The sequence below is a fragment of the Schistocerca cancellata genome, chromosome 2, assembly GCF_023864275.1.
Source record: "Schistocerca cancellata isolate TAMUIC-IGC-003103 chromosome 2, iqSchCanc2.1, whole genome shotgun sequence".
Classification (NCBI taxonomy): domain Eukaryota; kingdom Metazoa; phylum Arthropoda; class Insecta; order Orthoptera; family Acrididae; genus Schistocerca; species Schistocerca cancellata.
The window spans coordinates 850343062-850367065 of NC_064627.1; the positions used below are offsets into that span (position 1 = coordinate 850343062).

Consider the following 24004-nt stretch of genomic DNA (forward strand, 5'->3'; position numbering starts at 1 on the left):
AAGACTGAGTTTACTTAAGACTGTGATATGATCCTTGTTATCCATAAAGCTATATTTAGAATCCAAAAGGAAAAAAAAATAACTTGAGTGATAAAGAAAGAAACAATATACAAACCTTAATGACAATTCAAACAATGAATTACATGAACCATTCAAACTGTCAAAATTTTCTTATTACATTCCCATAAAATAGAGTGTTAGACCTTTTTTGTAAGCTATGCTTAGCACAGGCTATATTTTTGTTGTGACATGGACCTCTCTGCAAGTATTCATCAACAATGAAGACAGTTAATGTTGCTTTTTCTATGACCATCATGTTATGAGGACTACATATACTCTCCAAAGCACTTCACAGTTATTTTCTAAATGCAGATGTACATTAAAAAAGACATCTTTTGAAGTTTTCAAATAAATATGACGGTGGATTTTGAAACACAAAATTGAAATTAGTAATTGTGTTCTGATGTGGAACACCCAGTACATTTTAAATAATAGTTGTGGGTACCTTAAAGTACGTATCTGTCCATTTCTAGTATGGATCTGAAATCAGGAACTCCCTGAGACTTTAAAAATTGGAGTAGCAAATAATAATAGCTTTTTAATTAAAGAAAATTATGCATGCTGTTTACACATAATCATCCTGTTTACACATAATTAATTTCAGTGAATTCAAAGGGACAGTACATTCTGCTAGCTTTTCTCTCTTTCCATATTTTATGTTTCTATAAATAATTATGTAAAATAAATACATTACTAGTCACAAAATAGAAGTGCTGAGCAACGGATATTCACTATGGATTTTCTACAGATTTATTTTTTTCTAGTAGTAAGGAACTTATGTCCAGTACAAAATATTCCTCTTTTTGTTATCTCTCTCTCTCTCTCTCTCTCTCTCTCTCTCACACACACACACACACACACACACACACACACACACAGGGGGGAGAGGGGGAGAGAGGGAGAGAGAGAGAGAGAGAGAGAGAGAGAGAGAGAGAGAGAGAGAGAGAGAGAGGGAGGGAGGGAGGGAGGGAGGGAGGCAGAGAGAGAGAGAGAGAGAGTGAGACTGGGGGAAGGGGGGGGGAGAGAGAGAGTGCTAGTTCTGCAAGGTTCGCAGGAGAGCTTCTGTAAAGTTCGGAAAGTAGGAGATGAGGTACTGGTAGAAGTAAAGCTGTGAGGACAGGGCGAGAGTCGTGCTTGGGTAGCTCAGATGGTAGAGCACCTGCCTGCGAAAGGCAAAGGTCCTGAGTTCGAGTCTTGGTCCGGCACACAGTTTTAATCTGCCAGGAAGTTTCAAATTTAAAGTAGTTAAGAACCACTACAAAATATGTCTCCTGCATCTTCTTAATCATACAACAACAACAAGTTAGTGCCACCCTAACATTAACGTTCTTAGTGGTTGAAATAGTTCCGAGTTTTCAGTGTTTCATAGCTGTCCCCGATTGCCCAGCAGGGGATAGATTGTCTTCTGAGTTGGTCTGAAAACTATGTCAGTGACATATCAACAGCACAGTGGATCATGGTAGTGATGTGATCCGTCCCCTCACAGTCACTGTTTTGTTGTTCAGTAGAAGCAAAGGATGAAGATTAGAGTTTAACATCCTACGTCATTACAGATAGAATACAGTCTAAATCTGGAAAAGGATGAACTTGTCTAAGTAGCCGTTCTGAGACGTTATTTAGTGAAATCTAGGAAAGATTAAATCCAGGTGGCCACAACCAACAGATACGTCCAGCAGGTTGAATTATGTTTAAACACAGCCAGTTCATTTGGGTTGTTTTCTTTCAGTCTGCTGTTTGTAAGATGTTTCCAAACTGGAAAATTGTCACTGGAGTACAAACTGAAATTTCTCATGTGAAGGTGGGACAGCATAACAAAAGACTGCCACACCAGCAGTAGTGGAGTGTGCACTCTGTCCTCTGTTAAGAAGACATTGAGTGTGATTTAGTATGTAGTTCCTAACATCTCAACTCATGGTTAGAAAGGGAGTAGAGGTCAGCCCAACAATCTCAAAATTCAAAGCACCAACTGGTATGAGATAAACGAACAACAGTTATGGAAGGACAAGAGAAGTTGTAGGGACTGCCTCTACAATGCTAACCACTTCACCTTTACCCTCTCTTTGCTGAGGATGTCACTTGTGAGGTTACTTCTATTTGTTACAAAATTTTATGTATGTTTTAAATGGGTTTCCTGTAAACACAGTAACAGGAATGTCCCCCACACAGCATGGTAATCATTTCACTGAAGGTGCTTTTCTTTTTCTTTCCCTTTAACTTTCCATTCTTTTGTATATAATCAGATGGTTGAAGAGGGGATGGGGAGTTGACCAACCAGAGATTCCCATTATCTACCTTTATACTCTACAAGCCACCTTATGAAGTGTAGGAGATTACTTTGGGAATCACATCATTTCCCCCTTACCTGATGTGTAGAAAACTTGACTTACAGTAAGGCTACATATGAGCTTGAATTTTGTTGATTTTTTCCTTCCATAGGTCATTAAATGAGTTAAACAAAACTAGATTCCTTGTTCTGACAGTATTGGACTCCTTTTTGCTTTTCAGCTGTGTGTGTGTTTCTCTCAGGAGAAATGGTGGATTTACTTTTATCTAAATGTTCTGCAAAATTAGGTAGATGGTGCACACCAGATACTATAGGCTTTGGTGGTAGCCGAGAAAGTTTTTTTATTTTGTAATAGTGACACCCCTCCTATGAACCACGGACCTTGCCATTGGTGCGGAGGCTTGCATGCCTCAGCAATACAGATAGCCACACTGTAGGTGTACCACAATGGAGGGATATCTGTTGAGAGGCCAGACACACTTGTGGTTCCTGAGAGGGGCAGCAAACTTTTCAGTAGTTGCAAGGGCAACAGTCTGGATGGTTGACTGATCTGGCCTTGTAACACTAACCAAAATGGCCTTGCTGTGCTGGTACTGCAAACGGCTGGTAACAAGGAGAAACTACAGCCGTAATTTTTCCCAAGGGCATGCAGCTTTACTGTATGGTTAAATGCTGATGGCGTCCTCTTGGGTAAAATATTCCAGAGGTGAAATAGTCCCCCATTCGGATCTCTGGGTGGGGAATACTCAGGAGGACGTCATTATCAGGAGAAAGAAAACTGATCTATGGATCGGAGCATGGAATGTCAGATCCCTTAATCGAGTAGGTAGGTTAGAAAATTTAAAAAGGGAAATGGATAGGTTGAAGTTAGATATAGTGGGAATCACTGAAGTTCAGTGGCAGGAAGAGCAAGACTTTTGGTCAGGTGAATACAGGGTTATAAATACAAAATCAAATAGGCATAATGCAGGAGTAGGTTTAATAATGAATTAAAAAAATAGGAGCGTGGGTAAGCTACTACGAACAGCACAGTGAACACATTATTGTAGTCAAGACAGACACGAAGCCCACACCTACTGCAGCAGTACAAGTTTATATGCCAACTAGCTCCGCAGATGATGAAGAGATTGAAGAAATGTGTGATGAGATAAATGAAATTATTCAGATAGTGAAGGGAGACGAAAATTTAAGAGTCATGGGGGACTGGGATTAGACAGTAGGAAAAGGAAGAGAAGGAAAAGTAGTACGCGAATATGGAATAGGGTAAGGAATGAAAGAGTAAGCCGCCTGGTAGAATTTTTCACAGAGAATAACTTATTCGTAGCTAACACTTGGTTTAAGAATCATGAAAGAAGGCTGTATACATGGAAAAGGCCTGGAGACAAAGGAGGGAATTTAAGGAGGTGGAACCTGGATAAAATGAAAGAACCAGAGGTTGTAGAGAGTTTCAGAGAGAGCATCCGGGAACAATTGACAAGAACAGCAGAAAGAGATACAATAGAAGAAGAATGGATAGCTTCGAGAGAGGAAATAGTGATGGCAGCAGAGGATCAAGTAGGTAAAAAGATGAGGGCAAGTAGAAATCCATGGGTGACAGAAGAGATATTGAATTTAGCTGATGAAAGGTGAAAATATAAAAATGCAGTAAATGAAGCAAGCAAAAAGGAATACAAACAACTAAAAAATGAGATCAACAGGAAGCACAAAATGACTAGAGGACAAGTGTAAGGATGTAGAGGCATATATCACTAGGTGTAAGATAGATACTGCCTACAGGAAAATTAAAGAGACCTTTGGAGAAAAGAGAACCACCTGTATGAATATCAAGAGCACAGATGGAAAACTAGTCCTAAGCAAAGAAGGGAAAGCAGAAAGATGGAAGGAGTATATAGAGGGTCTATACAGGGGAGATGTACTTGAGGGCAATATTATGGAAACGCAAGAGGACACAGATTAAGATGAAATGGGAGATATGATACTGTGTGAAGAATTTGACAGAGCACTGAAAGACCTGAGTTGAAAAAAGGCCCCCAGGAGTAGACAACTTTCCATTAGAACTACTGATAGCCCTGAGAGAGCCAGCCATGACAAAACTCTTCCATTTGTTAAGCAAGACAGATGAGACAGGTGAAATACCCTCATACTTCAAGAAGAATACAATAATTCCAATCCCAAAGAAAGCAGGTGCTGACAGGTGTGAAAATTACCAGACTATCAGTTTAATAAGTCACAGTTGCAAAATACTAACACAAATTCTTTACAGACGAATGGAAAAACTGGTAGAAGCTGACCTCAGGAAAGATCAGTTTGGATTCTGTAGAAATGCTGGAGCACACGAGGCAATAATGACCCTATGACTTACCTTAGAAGATAGATTAAGGAAATGCAAACCTATGTTTCTAGCATTTGTAGACTTAGATAAAGTTTTTGACAATGTTGACTGGAATACTCTCTTTCAAATTCTGAAGGTGGCACAGGGAGTGAAAGGCTATTTACAATTTGTACAGAAACTAGATGGCAGTTATAAAGAGTCGAGGGGCACAAAAGAGAAGCACTGGTTGAGAAGGAAGTGAGACAGGGTTGAAGCCTGTCTCCAATTTTATTCAGTCTGTATACTGAGCAATCAGTAAAGGAAACCAAAGAAACATTTGGAGTAGGAATTAAGATACAGGGAGAAGAAATAAAAGCTTTGAGGTTTGCTGCTGACATTGTAATTCTGTCAGAGACAGCAAAGGACCTGGAAGAGCAGTGGAACGGAATGGACAGTGTCTTGAAAGGAGGATATATGATGAATATCAACAAAAGCAAAATGAGGATAATGGAATGTAGTCAAATTAAATTACGTGATGCTGAGGGAATTAGATTAGGAAATGAGACACTTAAAGTATTACATGAGTTTTGCTAATTGGGAAGCAAAATAACTGATGATGGTCAAAGAAGAGAGGATATAAAATGTAGACTGTCAAAGGCAAGGAAAGCGTTTCTGAAGAAGAGAGATTCGTTAACATCAAGTATAGATTTACGTGTCAGGAAGTCCTTTCTGAAAGTATTTGCACGGAGTGTAGCCATGTCTGGAAGTGAAACATGGACAATAAATAGTTTAGACAAGAAGAGAATAGAAGCTTTCAAAATGTGGTGCTACAGAAGAATGTTGAAGATTAGGTGGGTAGATCACGTAACAAATGAGAAGGTACTGAATAGAATTGGGGAGAAGAGGATTTTGTGGCACAACTTGACTAGAAGAAGGGATCATTTGGTAGGACATGTTCTGAGGCATCAAGGGATCACCTATTTAGTATATCTGTATGGAGACCAAGAGATGAATGCATTAATCATATTCAGAAGGATGTAGGTTTCAGTAGTTATTCGGAGATGAAGAAGCTTGCACAGGATAGAGAAGCATGTAAATCCGCATCAAACCAGTCTCTGGACTGAAGACCACAATAACATATTTAACAGTACTTAACTAGTAAAAAATTACAATGCTATTCTTTTTCTTAATAGTAGCTCAGGTTTTCCCAGATGGATGTCATACATTTTATTATTTTTTTTAATCCTAAATAACTTGAACACAGTACCATTTTTTTCATGTAAGCGGCATTCGAGAGTGAACAAAAACTTGTTAACAAATAATACAAGAAGTGAAGCTAACCATTCATTGTATAATTAAGGGGTTGAGCAGCAGATAAGCAAATAAAGAAGATAGGGAACCATGCTGAATCATAGCCACTATTATTTGTCGATTTCTTAATTGCAAGAGGAGGACGTGGGAGAAGCTAACTTTGCCAATTACAATGCTGAGCTGCTGGCAGTGGATGGATATGAGGCAAACAAATTTTGCATTCTGCATGCAGACTGATACTATGTACATTCTACTGAGCACCTATGAAAGTAGAGGTGATACATAGAATCAATGATGGCTTAAAGCTTTTGTGTATGTGAAGAGACAGAAGTGCCGCCTGCAATGGATCTGTCAGTGCTTAATCACTCATTTTGAAGAAACTAAAAATGAGTTGCAGCATAACATTGTGTTCAATAAATATTTTACAGATTCAGGATTACAAAGCCCAATGAGCAGGGAAAGTTTAACAAATAGTACTTCTCCTGTTGCTCAATTATTCTAACTAGGCAGAGTGGCCACCATTCCCGTCATCCGATAAAGGAAAAACTTTTGACAAGTACTGGGAATTGAACAATGATCCTCTATGAGGCAAATAGTCACAAAGACAATTCTGCTATCGAGATGGATTTTATTGGAATATATGATTTTACTGGAAGATATAGCTACAGATACAAAAAAGATTTGAATAAGAGCAATATGACAAGGCATTTGTTTCAGAAACTCTCAATACTGATTTAGAAACCTCCTTCTAATTGTAAATGACATGTTGATTTCTTCTTTGCTGGTAACAATACACAGTTATTTGGCACTGTTGTTCTTAAATGAAATAAAGTAACAACATGAAATATTGTGTCCTGCACACTTGATTTTTATTTATTATTGAGCATTGTTAATTCTAATTTATGTCAATGATACTTCCTATACATCTAAAAACAAAGATGATGTGACTTACCAAACAAAAGTGCTGGCAGGTTAATAGACACACACACACACACACACACACAAACATACACACACACACACACACACACACACATATCCTTCCGCACATACACAGACACAAGCAGACATTTGTAAAGGCAAAGGGTTTGGGCAGAGATGTCAGTCGAGGCGGAAGTACAGAGGCAAAGATGATGTTGAAAGACAGGTGAGGTATGAGCGGCGGCAACTTGAAATTAGTGGAGGTTGAGGCCTGGCGGATAACGAGAAGAGAGGATATACTGAAGGGCAAGCTCCCATCTCCGGAGTTCTGACAGGTTGGTGTTAGTGGGAAGTATCCAGATAATCCGGACGGTGTAACACTGTGCCAAGATGTGCTGGCCGTGCACCAAGGCATGTTTAGCCACAGGGTGATCCTCATTACCAACAAACACTGTCTGCCTGTGTCCATTCATGTGAATGGACAGTTTGTTGCTGGTCATTCCCACATAGAAAGCTTCACAGTGTAGGCAGGTCAGTTGGTAAATCACTTCCTATGCAGATATATTACAATGTTTCACATCTTTTCAGAGTTTGCTTCACCATTATAAATAATTTCAGCACAGCATGATTTGTCAGTAAATATAAATGTCTTTCCATCAATACAGTAACTTGTCATACTGAAATGTAAATACAGAAAGTAAACTCATAATATGCTGATACCCTCTGAGAAGTATAAATACAAATCACAATGTGTAGCACTTCATAATAAACAGAAGCAAAATGCATATGGTGCAAATACAGTTTCTGCTGCTCCACTGTCCCAAGGCAGAGTGATCTGCCAACCCTCTGTGTCACAGGCAGACACATTGACTGCTCAGGTATGGATATAAACTTTATTTCTAACTGAAACTAATATAATTCGTTTTCTCAAATAACTCTATTTAACTAGAACAAAAATTTTATGTGCACTGAAACAGATTACAAAAAATTTTAACGATTCGAGCAAAGTAAAATACATTTCTCCTAACTCTGCACAAAAATCATCAAGAGGTTAGAAAGCAATAGTATTATTTTAAGTTAATTATTTTCTGTTTCTTTCAACATGTAAAAAATCAATACAACGAAGAAGTAGTCCTTTCAAACAAAATCTGCAACCAAGTTATGTAGCGAATTAATTAAAACAGCTACAAAAATTCCCAACAGGACAAATATCTCATTTACACCAATGCTGTATGTTACAGGAGAAAAAAAGATGGAAGAGAAATAAGGATTGGCATGGCGTCACTATGTACATTTATTTTCCAGATAAAAATTCCCACCTGGAATTTGTATTTGTACAGCACTTATCACTATTATACATATATATTTTTACAGTATCTCTTTTTATCCTAAATGGTTAAGAAGGAGCCACTTAATTACTCTTTGATCAGTCAATCTGAATTCACGAAAAAAATTGTTTTTGACAACAAACAGCTGAGGAGTTCCGAGTAAAGTGACACAGTTTTGGATGGAAATAGTATTTTAGAAACACTCAAACAGCTGTTCCTCGCTCAAGATTCTGTTTAATTTCTGTTGTGTGTTCACCATAGAACCGTTCCAACTTCTTGTTGAAATTCATGTTACGTTCATTGATGTAATCGATATCAGCATCATCATTGTGGGTGCGGCGGCGGCTGTATTTTTCCCTCTTGGCAATCCTATAATAGAGGATGAACAATGAGTTCGGCAATCCTATAATAAAGGATTAACAACTGAGTTTTAGAGAGAGAAAGAGAGAGAGAGACTGCAGTTGGAAAACATATGAGGTGCGCCTGGGTGATAATGGATATCGAATAACTTAATTGTGTTATGAAAAGGAAAGTTGCCACTCACCATACAGTGGGCATGTTGAGTCACAGATAGGCATAACAAAAAAAGACTGTGAGAAATAAAGCTTTCGGCCCATAAGGCATTCATAAAAAATAGATGAGAGAAACACACACCAAAAATGGATGATAGAAACACACACATTCACGCAAACACAACTCACACACACACGACTGCAGTCTCAGGCAACTGTAGCCACACTGTGAGCAGCAGCACCAGTGTATGATGGGAGTTGCGACTGGGTGGTGGAAAGGAAGAGGATGGAGTAGGAAGGTTGAGAGATAGTAGGGTAGGTTTGGCAGACAGTGCAGAGCTGCAGGGGAGCATGCAGGGACGAGGTAGACAGAGGGTAGGGCAGCTATGTGCAGCACAAAAGGAGAGAAGTAAGAAGACTGGGTGTGATAGTGGAATGAGGGCTGTATAGTGCTGGAATGGGAACAGGGAGGCTGGATGGGTGAGGACAATGACTAACGAAGGTTGAGGCCTCAACTTTCATTAGTCATTGCATACATGCATGTCCAAAGGAACATTGCATCGTAATCAGAATAACACAGGCACTGCAATATCGTATTTCTCTGCCAATAGACGGCAAACAACTTTCAAGTACAACATCTGACCTGTACAGGAATATACATAAGTTCGCAGGCACATGACTGACAACATACGGAAGTTTAGGTCTGGCCATGAGTCGTGCATGGATAGCCAAAGGATAAGACGACCGCTCGCAATAAGCGGAAAATCTGGGTTTGAGTCCAGGTCTGGCACAAATTTTCATTGTCGTCATTCCATTCTACAGCTGATGGTTTTCCTTATTCACGATTGTGAATACATTTAATGCACATCCAAAGGAACTTAACATTGTAATCAGAATATCTCCAGTGAGTGTTAATATCATGAGAGCACCTCAGTAAAGTTTGGAAAGAGTGCTTTGAGTTGATCTCTGAGGCGTGCTCAGAAATGAAATTTTTAGTACACTGCCAGCAAAAGTAAAAGCTCTGTTTTAGTTCTGTTCAACAAAGAGCTTTAAAAATCTGTGTTCTTTGCTCTTCACTTCACTAATTCCAACTACGTCAAACTTTGGTCTTCTGACTGTCCAATTCCACCCATGATAACCAGCTTCTAGCATTTAAGTTAACCTCTTCCTGGAGAATCCCTCCTTAACAGTTTCCATTCAGAGAATTGAAGAGGGCAGTAGTTGATTTCCAGAACTTTGTGTATTGAAAAAGGTCAACATGGGAATATTTTGGAGGGATTCACGGCACATGGCTGCATTTTCTGTGTGTTTAATACAGTAAGTTTCATTACTTAAACAAATCGCAATTTGATGAAAAACTCTTGTGTTTCCCGTCTGGTGGTAGTGTTACAACACCATGGTGTCTTGACAAATGTCATACTCATCATCTTCTGGTGAAGTGGCCAGATATACGGATCCTGTAATATTTACACTAGTGGTGTGGTCACCTCCACTTGGTTATGGGCAGCCTTGTACTGACAGGCCAGCTGGTGGGGAAGGGAGTGAGGCTGCATTGGTGGAGCTAGTAAATGAGCCGTCCAATCTCTGTGTGGGGATTCTGGCCAAGTCTTGCAAATTGGAAAATACTGGTTGTGCTTTCATCTTATTGCCACTAGAAAAAAAAAAAAAAAAAATAAAAAAAAAAAATAAAAAATCCATGCTGCACACTGCAGGTATTTTTCATACCTTGTGACCAGATTCTCGTGAACCCAAATTTCAACAGTTCCTTTATGATGCTGTCCCAAAAGCTGACAGCAAAACATATTGATGTTTGTAAAGTTAAAGGTGTGGTCTTCCTTGATGCTATGCACTGCTATTGCTGACTTCTCTGCCTACCCAAGTAGCATGCGCTTAATGCTCCTTGCATTGTTTCGATATAAAGTACTGCTTTTGCCCAATGTACTGCTGGTCACATTCACAGGTGATGCTGTATATGCCACGTACATTCATTTTCAGTGGTTCTCTTGCAGAGTCAAGCCAGTATTTCATCTTTAGTGGTGGTAGGAACACCATTTTTACGTTGGATTTTTCAAGTAGTCTCACAATTTTGGTTGACAGCAGGTGGCTGCTTGTTGCATGCAGGAATAGGTCTGTGTATGTCTTCTTCCTATATACTGAATGGCCTAGTGTACCATCTGTCTTCTTCCTTATTACGTCCAAAAAAGGAAGGCAATCATTTCATTGGGAAAGCAAAGTCTTGATGGATGCTGATATGGTGGCCAAAAAACTCACCCAATGCCTGTCTGCCCTGCTCCCATACCATGAAAGTATCATCAACATAATGGAAGAAGTGCATGGGTTTCTGGTGAGTAAATTGAAGTGTCATCTCCTCACAGTGTACCAAGTCGAGATGTGTGATCCCTACAGCGAGCAGAACCTATGGCCACTCTATACATCTATTGATAAAACTCTCTGTTGCACTTGAAGCACATAGTTGTCAGTGCATGTTTAATGAGTTTAACTGTTTGTGGCTCGAAATGTTGAGACAGCGGCACCAAGGAGTCTTGCACAGCAATGTAACCTCAAGACTTATGAGTGTATGTCCATAAGTATTTTCATGAAATCAGATGAGTTCTCAACATGGTAACTACAGTGTCCCACAAGGGGTTTTAGAAGTGTTACCAGGTATTTGGCCGATTCATAATTGCTCAGGATTTTGTTTACAGAACATCTGCAACTGAGCTGCAGGATGAGATTGAAAATATCTCCTTCAGTTGTGTCTTTATTTTATTATAAATGTGACCTGTTTTGGGAAAATTATACTCCCATCTTCAGGTGTATAAATTTAGCAGTCAGCTGCAAGGTGGTGGCATGCTATGGGCACCAAACAGAGCTATGGAAAAGGTGGACATGACAGTGTGGAACATGTCCGGCTGTTGCACAGTGCAGTCCAGTCTCCATGGCATGTGACCATCTCATAGCTGATTACTACACTTGTACATCTAAAGATGGGAAAATTATTTTTCCAAAACCATTCTTGTTTATAATAAAATTAAGGTATAATTGAAGCACATATTTTCAGTCTCACTATCAGTAATTGTGCGAACTGACTGTATCGAGTATTGGCCTAAGGGGCATCCCTTCCCTGTGGATTTTTGGCAGTCTGTACAGGCATGCTGTCGCTGGTGTCCTGGGTTACAGAACTAAGTTTGACAGCAGTGTCATGGTTTTTGTGGTTATCATCGAGGCTGGATCCTTCTTGAGCTTCCTGTAGGCTGGGTCTTGTAGCAGCGAGCCAATATTATGACTGTGATCATCAGTGGGCATCAACACCATTGCATTTCCTTTGGAAGAGTCACTGTGTCAGCATCATATCTCTGTAACTGGACAGCCTCCCATTCTTCAGTAATTATGTTTGCTTTCAGAAGTCGGGATTGCTGATGAATCTGCAGGTTTTCAACAAGATCTTTTCTGCTTCCTAATTTGGCACACCTTGGATTGCTTCCTCCATGCTGCTAATGTTCCATTTCAATATGGTCCTCTGGATGGGTGTGAAGTCCAGCCCTTTCACTACGGTTGAAATTTTAACTGAATCCAGTACTTTTTATCTGTCAAATTTACAACAACTCTGATGTTTTTTGCCTCCTTTTTGGTGGTTTGAGCTCCTGACAGATGGTCAAATTTGCTGATCAGTATTGCAGTGGCACGCAGTTTCTATACCGCACTGTTGTCAAAAGAGCTACACCTGATATGTGCTGGTAGTGCCTTTGCCATATGCAGGTGGCATGCGAGCATGGTACGTGCATTCTTGTCCAGCTCTTTCTGAGTAAGTTAAAGTGCTCCCTCACTATGGCCATGCCTGCTCGTTGTAAGATGTGTTTGGTCTTCTTTGATTTCAGTGGATGTTGTAGTTCTGCAAACTGAGGTAGGATGTTCTCATCTCGATGTGGCTGAAGGAAAGCTAATGTGCACAGCAATTTTGCCTTCTACCTGCATCCTTTCTGCAGCTGATTAAATCAGAGCATCTCCTTCATATGTGGTGAACAGCAAGTCGGACAAACATAGCACTTCAAATTGAAAAGCTGTGAGGCATGTGCGATGGGACAGACAGAGAAATCAGCGATAGCAGAGCACAGCATCCAGAACACACGTTTGACTTTCAGAACACCAAGGTGCTTTGCTGTGCAACTGACTATCGGGACAGTGTCCTAAAGGAATCTACTGAAATACGAGTTTACGAGAATCTGGTCAACAGAGATGATGAATACCAATGAAGTGTGAATTTGAATCCTACATTAGAGCAATATAAGAGGGTGACCAGAATGCCCACACAGAGATGTGAATGGCATACCCACTACCTCCACCACTGCAGCCTCACACCCCTTCCCAACCACCGGCCAGCAGTACACGGTCGCCCTTAGCCAAGTGGACGGGGGCACACCGCTGATATGAATATTACAGCATCCAAATATCTTGTCACTTTGCCAGAAGATGACGAGTATAATACTCATAGGAATGTCGTGGTATTTTAACATGGCCATCTGGCAGGAAACCCAAGAGCTTTTCACCAATAGTATACGCCGGAAAGGCTTGCATTTACAAATCATAAGTTTATAATTTATTTATGTTAAGTAATTTAAATTCTATAATACTCTTAGTATAGAAGTGGCACTCAAAGGAGAGGAAACAATTTGTTTATAGAAATGAGAGAAATAATAGTTACTGTTTTTCCAAATCTTCAACCATTCTGTCAATCCCCTCTTTCGTGTCTTCCTGCAAGCCATGTAGAATTGTGTTTCTGCTGCCATAGAAAGCCTCTCCAAGTTTTTCACGTTGTTGACTGTAGTGTTCCATATCTGGCTTCAGATTTTTTACTAGTCGGTTGTACTGCCTGTAAACAAAGAGTACAGTGTAAAGCAGTTTATTTTATTTTAAAAGTTATAGCACTACTATTAATCATGCACTTTCTTTTGTACATTATTGTAGGTTCTTGTTTCATACTGTTGGTTCTTGTTTTACACACTGAGACAAAATACAATAAAATTAACCCTTATCGTTTTACTGATTCTTTGCATTTACATTATAATTCTATAGTAACAGTCCCATATAGTTAGTACTAACATATTGAAGACAAAGAAGTAAACTTCTGAAACAGCAGTCAATTTTAATGCAACTTAATAATCATGCTCAAATGGTTTTCAGACAGGTTGAGGGCATAAAACAGAGGCTCCATCAGTTTTGTGACAATCTCAAATGAGACTTCCACTATCAGAGAACTGTAGACCCACCAAAAGTGTGGCAGATGCTCTCACAGCAGAGTACTTGCACTAAATTTTTGTGCAATTTACGTTTACAGTAAATATGACAGAGAATCCACATTCACATAGACATGAACTTATTACACCAATTCCTCAATTAGTTAGCTACATACATGTACAGATTGATAGCTGGGTTTCGTATTAGCAAAGTTTTTGAAATCCATGTTGGTACCCTTGAAGGAGATAATTTTATTCCAATTTTACAAAACCTTTCTACATAGACAGATAATTGACATAAGATAATAATTCTGTAAATCAGATCTTCTGCCTGCACAAGGGATCTTCAGAAAATTATGGACATGAGTAAAGCTAACTAAATCACAAACTATGTATCAGTGTTAACAGGAATTTCATTGGGCACTGTTTTTTTTACAGCACCAGCTAGCCTTCACAGCAGTTCAGCAAAAGAATAGTAGCAACATTCTTTGATCTTCATTTGTGATAGAACATTGAAGATCAAATTCAACATTTTGTCTTTTATTTACAATTTCCTGTTTCAGTTCTAGTCTCATCAACAAGGTCTGAATACTACTGGATTCGGAAGACTGGTAATAAATAACTTCAAATACTTTCTGGGTCTTACTCTCACTAATAGTAGCAGCTATCACACAGCAAATTTACAACTAAGATGGAAGTGTGCTACAAGTAAACTCCCAACTTATGCTACAGCAACAGCATGATATTTCAATTTGCCAACAATATACATGAGGGACACATATACTTAGCATAATTAGTGCTGACAAATATTCACATGGTATTGTGGTGTGTCTTTTCTGCTAATTACCTTGCTACGTTTGTTACAGATTCCAATCACAAGTGATAACACGTTAGATTTTTCTAGCAACAAACATGCAATCGTGACCGTAAGACTGTCAGATGATCAACGATTTTTAGAGTTGAATGAAATATTTAAAGAGGAAGGAAAAGATTTCAGTTTAGCATGCACTTCAAAATTATTTTCTACAATGGAACACAGCAAAAAAATTCAGATCTGAGCAGGAGTGATTTTTAGCTCAAAATGGGAAGTATTGTACGGTGTAATGGTAGATAAGTGTGCGCCATGCATGGTAGTAGGGACAGTTCAATAGCAAAGTTGAGCAATTATTTATTAAAAAATGTGCAAGTTACATTGTAGACTGAAAAGTTGAAACCTTTCTCACAAAAGCTGAACCAATGTGTTACAAAAATACCTATACTATCCCCAGTGAACCACCTTGTCAACCCCTCACAGTGCTCAGACTTTGCCATGCAGACCTTTTACATGCACCAAGTCCCCAAATTGCCCTCCCAACAATGCACAAAACCCACAACCCAAAACATTACAGTCTATCTATCTACCAGAAAACCTCAGTCCCACAAGTGTTTCAGTCCTATCCAAAAACAACTCAGTGCCCCCTCAGTCCCACAGAAGTTTGAGCTCTCTCCAAAGGCCTCACCTTCAGTCTCACAGCCAAGTTCAATCATCCTTTTCTCCCATCAGTCCCTACAACCAAAACCCAACATTGAGTCTTACCTCTCCCAGTTCATTACTCCCATTTAACTACCCCCTTGTTATTTTCCAGGAATTCCTTACCTCCCACTTGGCCTCACCTTCCTTTCCTATGTCATAAACATCCCAGTGGAGAAAAGAAGGCTTTCTGCTCCCTATATAACCTTATGTCCTTATAACATACAACTTTTTCAGAGACTAAACAAATCCACAGCAAGAATAAACAGAGATGTTACAAAAGTCAACTGTAGGACACTCACAAGACCAAAAATGTCTGTATATACCAGGGTCCAAATTAATAACAAATCTTTTACATTCCGGAAGCCTTTGATAGAGTTCAGCATACCATTGGTCAATAAAATATGTGCTTAAGGAGTATTAGACTAGATGTGAGACAGGTGACGTTGTTTTATGAAGCATTAACTTCATACAGTAAATATGACAGGACCTTTACTATTCACCCTATTTATAAAAGACCTGGTACATAATTGTAGTAACTCACTGAACAGTTTGCATCATTTTAAAATTCTGTGAAATGTAGGAAGACCTGCAGATTAGCAGTGTCATGAGTAATGACCACAAAGAAGTGTAATATGTGTAAAAGGCAAAAATATGATGTGACTATAACACGATTAAGCAAACATTAAAATCAGTTACATTAGTCACATATCTAAGGGCATTTCTTCAGAGCAATGTAAGGAGTAATCACCATATTCATTGGGAGTACCCTGTGCAGAAAACAGCATTTATTTATCTGTGTGTTTCTTCTTTTATTAAATTACTACTGTATGCCTGATAATGTTATACAGGCAAAATATTTCATAACAGCTGCACACCAGTACAATCAGTAATTACTACTAAGAACGCTGTTTTTAAAATAACAATTCTAGCTGCACATACTGCACACTGCCACAGAACAAGAAAGTCAGTGTTGGAGCCTAGCTTTTGTATGACTAATATCACTCACCCACTTGTAAGGACTATCAGTTTTAAATTGTTTAAAAGTGTTGGCTTTATACCATACATGAGTCGGGGAAAGCAATCAATCATAGTATTGCACAAAGTATTCTCATTTGTGTTGTTTTTCTCACTGTGGATACTCAAGATTTGGTTTATATCAATTAGCATGGACATAAAGATTTTTTTTAACAGCAGTGACACTAGCTGCAGGTATAAAAACAATTAAACAGAAAGATAAATGGAATTGCTACATGGCAACAGGTGCTCAGGATGGCATTTCAGCACATGGTGATATTTCAGCAGTAGTTACAATATCACTTTATGTAGAACTGAATCAAGTGTGTAGAAGAATTTTAGCATTGTGATAGATCCAAAACTTCTTAGACATTATTCAGTGACTATTATTTTGACATGGTTGATAACAAAGGAGTGTGACTGAAAAGGTTGGACCAGTTATAGACAGTGTTATGAATGTTGACACCAGTAATCTATGTCTACATAAATACTCCACAGCAAATATACTGTGCTTGGTGAAAGGTACATCAGGTGAAAATTATCAGTTTCATTTTTTATTCCATTCAAGAACTGAGCAAGACAAAAATAACTCTATATGCCTATGTACATATCTCTTACCTTTTTCTAGAGATCTCTGCACAAGATATAAATTGGTGGCAGCATAAGGGCTGCACAATCTTCTGTGAACACAAGTTCTTTTAATTTACCTAGTAGGGTTTCTCGAGAACTATGTCGTCTTTCTTCCAAGGATTCTCATTTCAGTTCCCAAGCAATTCTGTTACACTTTCGCATTCCGGGCGCTGAGATCTAGAGATCTCTGCACAAGATATAAATTGGTGGCAGCATAAGGGCTGCACAATCTTCTGTGAACACAAGTTCTTTTAATTTACCTAGTAGGGTTTCTCGAGAACTATGTCGTCTTTCTTCCAAGGATTCTCATTTCAGTTCCCAAGCAATTCTGTTACACTTTCGCATTCCGGGCGCTGATAACCACGCAGTTGAGCGCCCCACAAACCAAACATCATCACACACTTTCGCATTCACTATACCAACTTGTTACAGTCCTAGCAGCGTGTTCTAAATTTGTTCAATGGCTGTCGTTGTGCTTGCTTCATGCAGAGTTCAACAATTGGAACAATTTTCAAAGATTGGTCACACTAGCGTCTTGTGTGCAATTTATTTTACACTTGCACCGAACTTTCCCCCATCCAAAAAATCTACGTCTTCTATTCACCTCTCCTAACACTGATTTTATACGACTGTCCCATTTCATATTACTTATTAGCATTACCCATAAATTATTAGTTTTGCCATGTCTTTAGTATGTAATCTTGACACAACTGTGTGCCTCACGATATCACTGGGCATGTAACATTTTAAATCCATCTGGCTTTTACTTTTACTATTTGGATGTTGTTTCCCCGAAGTATAATAACTACTTGAAAATGGCCTAATATAAAGGCCAAAACTGGTAGGGGACTCAATAAAGTTCTCAACAGCAACTGGAGCAGTTTTTCATTAGTTGCCTCTAAATACTCATATGATGTGATACACTCAGGATGTTCACCACTAATCTTGTAATCAGATGCTATACTGTAATTTATAGTAATGAAATTTCTGGAATGTGCAAATTCAGAAAGCCAATACTACACTAGAAAATCACAATTGTGACCTGTCTGTCTAGTGGGGTTTTAGTAGTACTTAATAATGGCATGCTATTTGAATTTCTGCAAGAAATGAAAAAAAAATCTTCAAAATGCCATATATAAATCGATCAGAGAAACTACATAAGTTAAGGAGAAATTAGAGAATTTGATCAGTTCAAGGAGTAACCTGAAGAATCTTTCAAAAAGTCGGTTCCCAAAATTGAAGAGGAACTTCAAAAAATTGGTTATCCTGACATAAAACCTGAATAAAGCCACTGTCATGAATTGTGGGACGAGATCACGGATATCTACTAGAACAGATCATCATGGGAGGGATCCTCTATGGTACTGTAACATAATAATCTACTCACTTGGTATGACAACCTGCAATTTCTATTTTTATGTGTGTATGTTTTTCTGTCATTTATTGTTGACTTTATAGTGCTGCTCAACTGTCCAAAAACAAGCACATCAGATTTACTTTCGGATATAGGAGATGGACTGTAGGAGCATATACTGACACAGTGGTACTTTTATCTTTGCACAACATTAGCACACACTTGCAGCACTGCCAAGAACCAACCAGTAATCTATTGGCAGATTTCAGGTATGTAACATACACAGGCAACAGCCGCAAAGTTTAAAAAGGGATTATATCACCAAAGGATTCATCATTATCTGAGTGTGACTACTTAATCTTTTTAAAAAAGCACCTATGTAATTTTATTCAGTACCAGACATATTGTATCTCACTCTCTTGTTTTTAACACATCACTAGGATAAGCTGTACCTGCTGAGAGATCAATTGTAATTATTGATTGACTAAGTTGAATCCACATAACACAGTATAAAATAATATTGTAAGAGAAAAAAATATCCAAGATTATTAGAAACTAATTGGTTTTTGTAATGAATAACTGAGTGGTAAACAAAAAGGAGGGAAATTACCATAGTTTTTCTATTTGCAATAAAGAAATATTTCATTCTTTCCTGGCGTAGAACATTTTTATTTTTAAAATGATTAATCCTGCAGAAATCAGTCACTAGTTAATTAATTTGTCTAGAAGTGATGGCTATAGACTTATAGTTTCAACTGACATTAAGACAAATGGAAAGGACTGTAGTAGGAATTGTCTCATCAAAAATTACTTTCGCCAACATGATGAAACCTAGTCAGCTACAGCATCCAGTTTCTTTACAGGTCATCCTGCAAACAAAATTGAGCTGGTTGAACTATGTATCAAGAGAAGAGTTAAGCCGAATTTTTTTATTCACACTGTTACCATCATAATCTACTAACGCCAGCCTGAGACGCCATGGAAGGTGTTGAAATGTGCTAAGCACATTAGATGCTTGGTTTGCATGGTTATCTGGATACATTTTTCAGCTAAGTTCATCATAATATGTTGGCATATTAATAAGTTGGTTGCCATGGCAACGAATATCAATAGTGATGATTTTTAATACTAAGAACAGTGTGGAACTAATGTCACAGTTAAATTCTCAGACCACTGCAAAGATGAATGATGCACAAATTAATGTCAATGGCATTGAGAGACAGCAAAAATCACTGAAATTTAGCATGGCTTCTGGATTAACCGGAAACCCTGCCAGATTCCACACAGAATTGGCTGCTGAGTTAAGTCTCAATTTAACCATAATAACTATAGATCCCCCAAACAAAAACTATGCCCAATGATTAGAAGAAAGCACAAGGCACACCAGTACACACCAAGGGTAAAAGAAGTGATAGCAAAATTACTGTTCCAATATCAATGGCATCCATCCATTACATAATGTTATAAAATATTCTGAGCTCAAACAATGAAGTGTCTCAAATAGAATGACCTCCTCTATGCCAACGAGCATGAATTCCAGAAACATTGTTCACATGAAAGCCACCTCACATTTTTTTCACATGACATCCTAAAAGCCAGTACCACACCAACATTTATTAACCAAACTACAATAATATGGGGCATGAAACAAAATTTATTTCCTTCTCATCCTGTGCGGTATGTCTTCTCTAACCCGCAGTTCTGAGTGACTTTCGCAAAATCTACGCCTTTTCCTACACCTCTCCAGTCCTTTTCCTTCATCCCTCTTCCTTCCACTTCAACCCTTCTGCCTGAAGGAGGAGCCACAGTCTCCAAAAGCTTGCCAATTACAACCATCTTTTAAGCGTGTGTTCTGCTGCTGCTTGATGAGTAGATTTTTTTATCTTTTATTATTTTGTCAATGATTGATTATTTTCTTAGTTATAAAATTTGTGATTAGATGAACAGTGGCCACATGAAGCTAGCAGATCTGCAACTAAATCAGAAAATGCAGATTGTTACTGGTATAATTAAGTCCACTCCAGTACTCTGAGTACCTGTCATGAGCTGCATTCCACAACCCAACCTGAGAAGAAAGAATATCTTTCTAAGGGATAGAAGAAAATCTGAAACAACCAAGAGCTGCCATTTCATGAGGACACACCTGCTATGCGACTCAGAAAATCTCCCACTCAGAACAGGTAGCTACCTGGTGGAACATAATTTTAATCTCCATGAAGCTTAGTCACACGAACAGTGTAACAGCACTCCACCAGAGCCCCACAGCTTTCTTCAAGTCAACAACAAATCATGGGAAACTGACCTGTCCTATAGACATGGAGTGCACTCAAAAAGATCTGGATTTACCATGGGAAATGCGATAATGCGGACAGATCTCTGGCACTGTTTCGGTCTGGGTCCATATTTAGAGCTTGTGTGCATGGTCTTGTCCAGGGTTATTGTGACTGTTGACATCACCGCTCACTAGATAACCTGATGATGCCCCATGCGGGTGAAATGCATTGTTCTCGAATTAATAAAGAACACTGGGCAACCTGAGACTTTTTTTAATATTAGCCATAATAAGGTTACCACAACATCTAGTCACAATGAAATGGGCTAATTTTTATGAACTATGAGGCAGAACTGTTGGTCAATGCTGAACTTCACAAGGCAAAATGCATAGCACTGGTAACAGGCACATATAAAAATTTTTGTCTACCCTCATATTCACTGCAGGTGAGCCTCACCGTTGGGTCTGGGTGACTGCTCTTCCACATACATAAGGAACAGGTCTCTCATACAGTTTCAACAACTTCAAATATTTTGAAATTGCTTTTTTCAATGTATGTTTGTCACACTAACAGCAACAGGCTGTGAAATCAATCTTGCTTATGCTGCATAATTATACACACAATGACAGCACAGTCAGAGAATTTCTCCAAAGATGCTAAACTACATGATGTTATAAGGGATTTTGAGTTCAAAGCTATTTTGATACAAAGATTACCACTGGTTGTACAAAATAAGTTAGCATTAATCCAGATCAAAGAAGATGTTGGTGGTGGTTGCATGATTGTAAACATAAAGGGACTCATCTACGTCGATGTTAATCCTTTGATCCTCTCTTGGCATCTGAAGACATAGGAACAAGCCTTGTTATTTCCTCCCTTTGTTCAAAAATAATAGAATATCATATTTTTCATTCTAGGTACATAAATGGGTAGCTAGCCTACTAAAATTCAATTGTCAAATAGATCACTGCATGAAAGTTAGAATGGCGACCTGTACATATAACTAGCATCTTATGTTCAGAGATAAAAATACAAATATTTTGTTGTCCATGGCAAGTTCAGGTGCAAAGAACAGACGGGGTGGTGCGTCGGGTCAAAATCGGCGGCGTTAGGTCCACCCTCCCACCTCTGCCCCCTAGGTCACCTTTCAATGGTGTTGTCTTTAAAACTTGTAATATACGCTCCTTCATATTGTAGCATGCGGCTTACAGCTGTTTCATCATCCATTAGAATATCTGATAGTGGTGTTCCAAGTCCATCTGACATTGCAGCTCTTGGGCAGCTGCAGGGTCCTCAAGGATGTGGCGACCTGTTAATGTTTCTCCACAGATGCATTGCGGGGGTTCTTCTTGTTGTAGTACGAGGGTTGTACCAAAAGTAAGGTTCTCAATGAGCTACAGCCTCGAGGGAAGGTGCTAGGCTAAATGCGACAACAGTGCTGTGTGCTGTGGTTCCCCCACTCTCGAGCCCGCCTATACGCGATTCGCTACATCGTTCAGTGTTGGCTTGGTAGCCATTAGAGATGGAAGTATTGATCGCCGATCCTGCCAAGTGTGAGGTTTGAGCAGTAATCCAGTTTCTCCATGCAAGAAAGTTACTGCTCATCGAGATTCATCGGCAACTGACTGAGGTTTATGGTGAAGAGTAGATGTCCGTTCAGCACGTCTGCAAATGGTGCAGAGCTTTAGCCGAGTGTTGCAGGGAAGTTCACGATGAAGAACGGAGTGGAAGACCACTAGTTTTGGATGCGATTGTCCAGAAGATCAACTGTGAGCTGCTCAAAGATTGGAGGGTCACTGTCTGTGAACTTGTTGAACGCCTTGGTAAAGCTTCCCACAGCAAAACTAAAAGAACTCCAACAGAAACATTGGGTTATTGCAAGGTGTGTGCTAGCTGGAACCCCCTGATGCTGACTGATGGACACAAGGAGCAACGCCTTGACTGTGCTCGCAAGTTTCTTCAACAATGTGAGGGGGCGGGGGGGCATCAAAGAGAAGTTGTTGGAGTCTTATCATCATGAGAGATGAAACATGGGTGTTTCATTACACTCCCGAAACAAAATAACAATCCTGTCAGTGGTGTCACTCAAGTTCACCGCCACCAAAGAAATTCAAACAAATGCAGTCAGCAAGAAAAGGTTACAGCGACTGTGTTTTGGGATCAGAAGGGGGTACTCCTCATTGATTTAATGCAACCTGGGACAATAATAAACTCAAGACAGATATTGTGAAACATTGAGCGAAATCCAGTGAGCAATCCAGAATCGTCAGAGAGGACAAATGATAGAGAGAGTAGTGTTTCTTCATGACAACACTCGACTCCAAGTCACTTGTCAAACACAGGAGCTTATGAAGAAATTTCCTCTTATGCCCCATCCCCCATACAGCCTGACTTAACCCCCAGTGATTATCACCTCTTCCCCGAGCTAAAGGAACACTTAGGTGGCAAATGCTTCAAGAGCGATGATGAAGTCCGAGCAGAGGTCACATGCTTCCTCAACTGGTTGGCGGGAGACTACTTCGACTTAGGAATATGAAAGCTGGAGCACCATCTTCAAAAGTGTGTAAAAAAAGGGAGACTATGTTGAAAAATAAATAAAAGTGTAAGCTTTTCAACAATGTATAAGTTAATAACAATAAACAATGTTTTCTATTTGTAAAAAATGTGGGAACCTTACTTTTGTTACAACCCTCATAGAACTTCACAAATTATTTTGGTTGGTTGGTTGATTTGGGGAAGGGGATCAAACAGTGAGGTCATCAATACCATCAGATTAGGGAAGAAAGTTGGCCATGCCCTTTCAAAGGAACCATCCTGGCGTTTGCCTGAAGCGATTTAGGGATATCATGAAAAACCTAAATCATGATGCCCAGACGTGGGTTTGAACTGTCATCCTCCTGAATGTGAGTCCAGTGTGCTAATCACTTCGTCATCTTGCTCGGTAATTATTTTGGCTTGTCCACTTCTGAGACAGCATAAATTTCGTAACAAAGTCTGCCTGCCCTTGGTGGTGCGTTTGATGGATTATCAGATTTTGTACTATCTTGCCATTTGTTGTCTCATTTCTTCAGAATGTGGCATCAAATGTGTGCTTTTAAGTCAGCACTGGCAATATCTAGTTTGATTGTTTCCAGAGAGAGAGAGAGAGAGAGAGAGAGAGAGAGAGAGAGAGAGAGATGTGTGCCAATTGACTCTACAGTATAAATACTGCATTCTTTTTGTGAACAACATTGTTCTAGATTATGGATACTCTTTGATA

At 39.1% G+C, this 24004-nt stretch overlaps 1 protein-coding gene across 2 annotated transcripts in view; it reads right to left on the bottom strand.

The window, feature by feature from the left end:
• Positions 1-8151: 8151 nt before the first annotated feature.
• Positions 8152-24004, bottom strand: part of LOC126162776 (pre-mRNA-splicing factor syf2) — a 58611-nt gene continuing 42758 nt past the window's right edge. For both annotated transcript variants that reach the window (XM_049919483.1, XM_049919482.1), the window contains exons 5-6: positions 13430-13597; positions 8152-8584 (exon numbers count right to left, since the gene is read on the bottom strand). In XM_049919483.1, the coding sequence (XP_049775440.1) occupies positions 8419-8584; positions 13430-13597 (334 nt within the window). In that variant the 3' untranslated portion in view covers positions 8152-8418. The remainder of the gene's footprint in view (positions 8585-13429; positions 13598-24004) is intronic.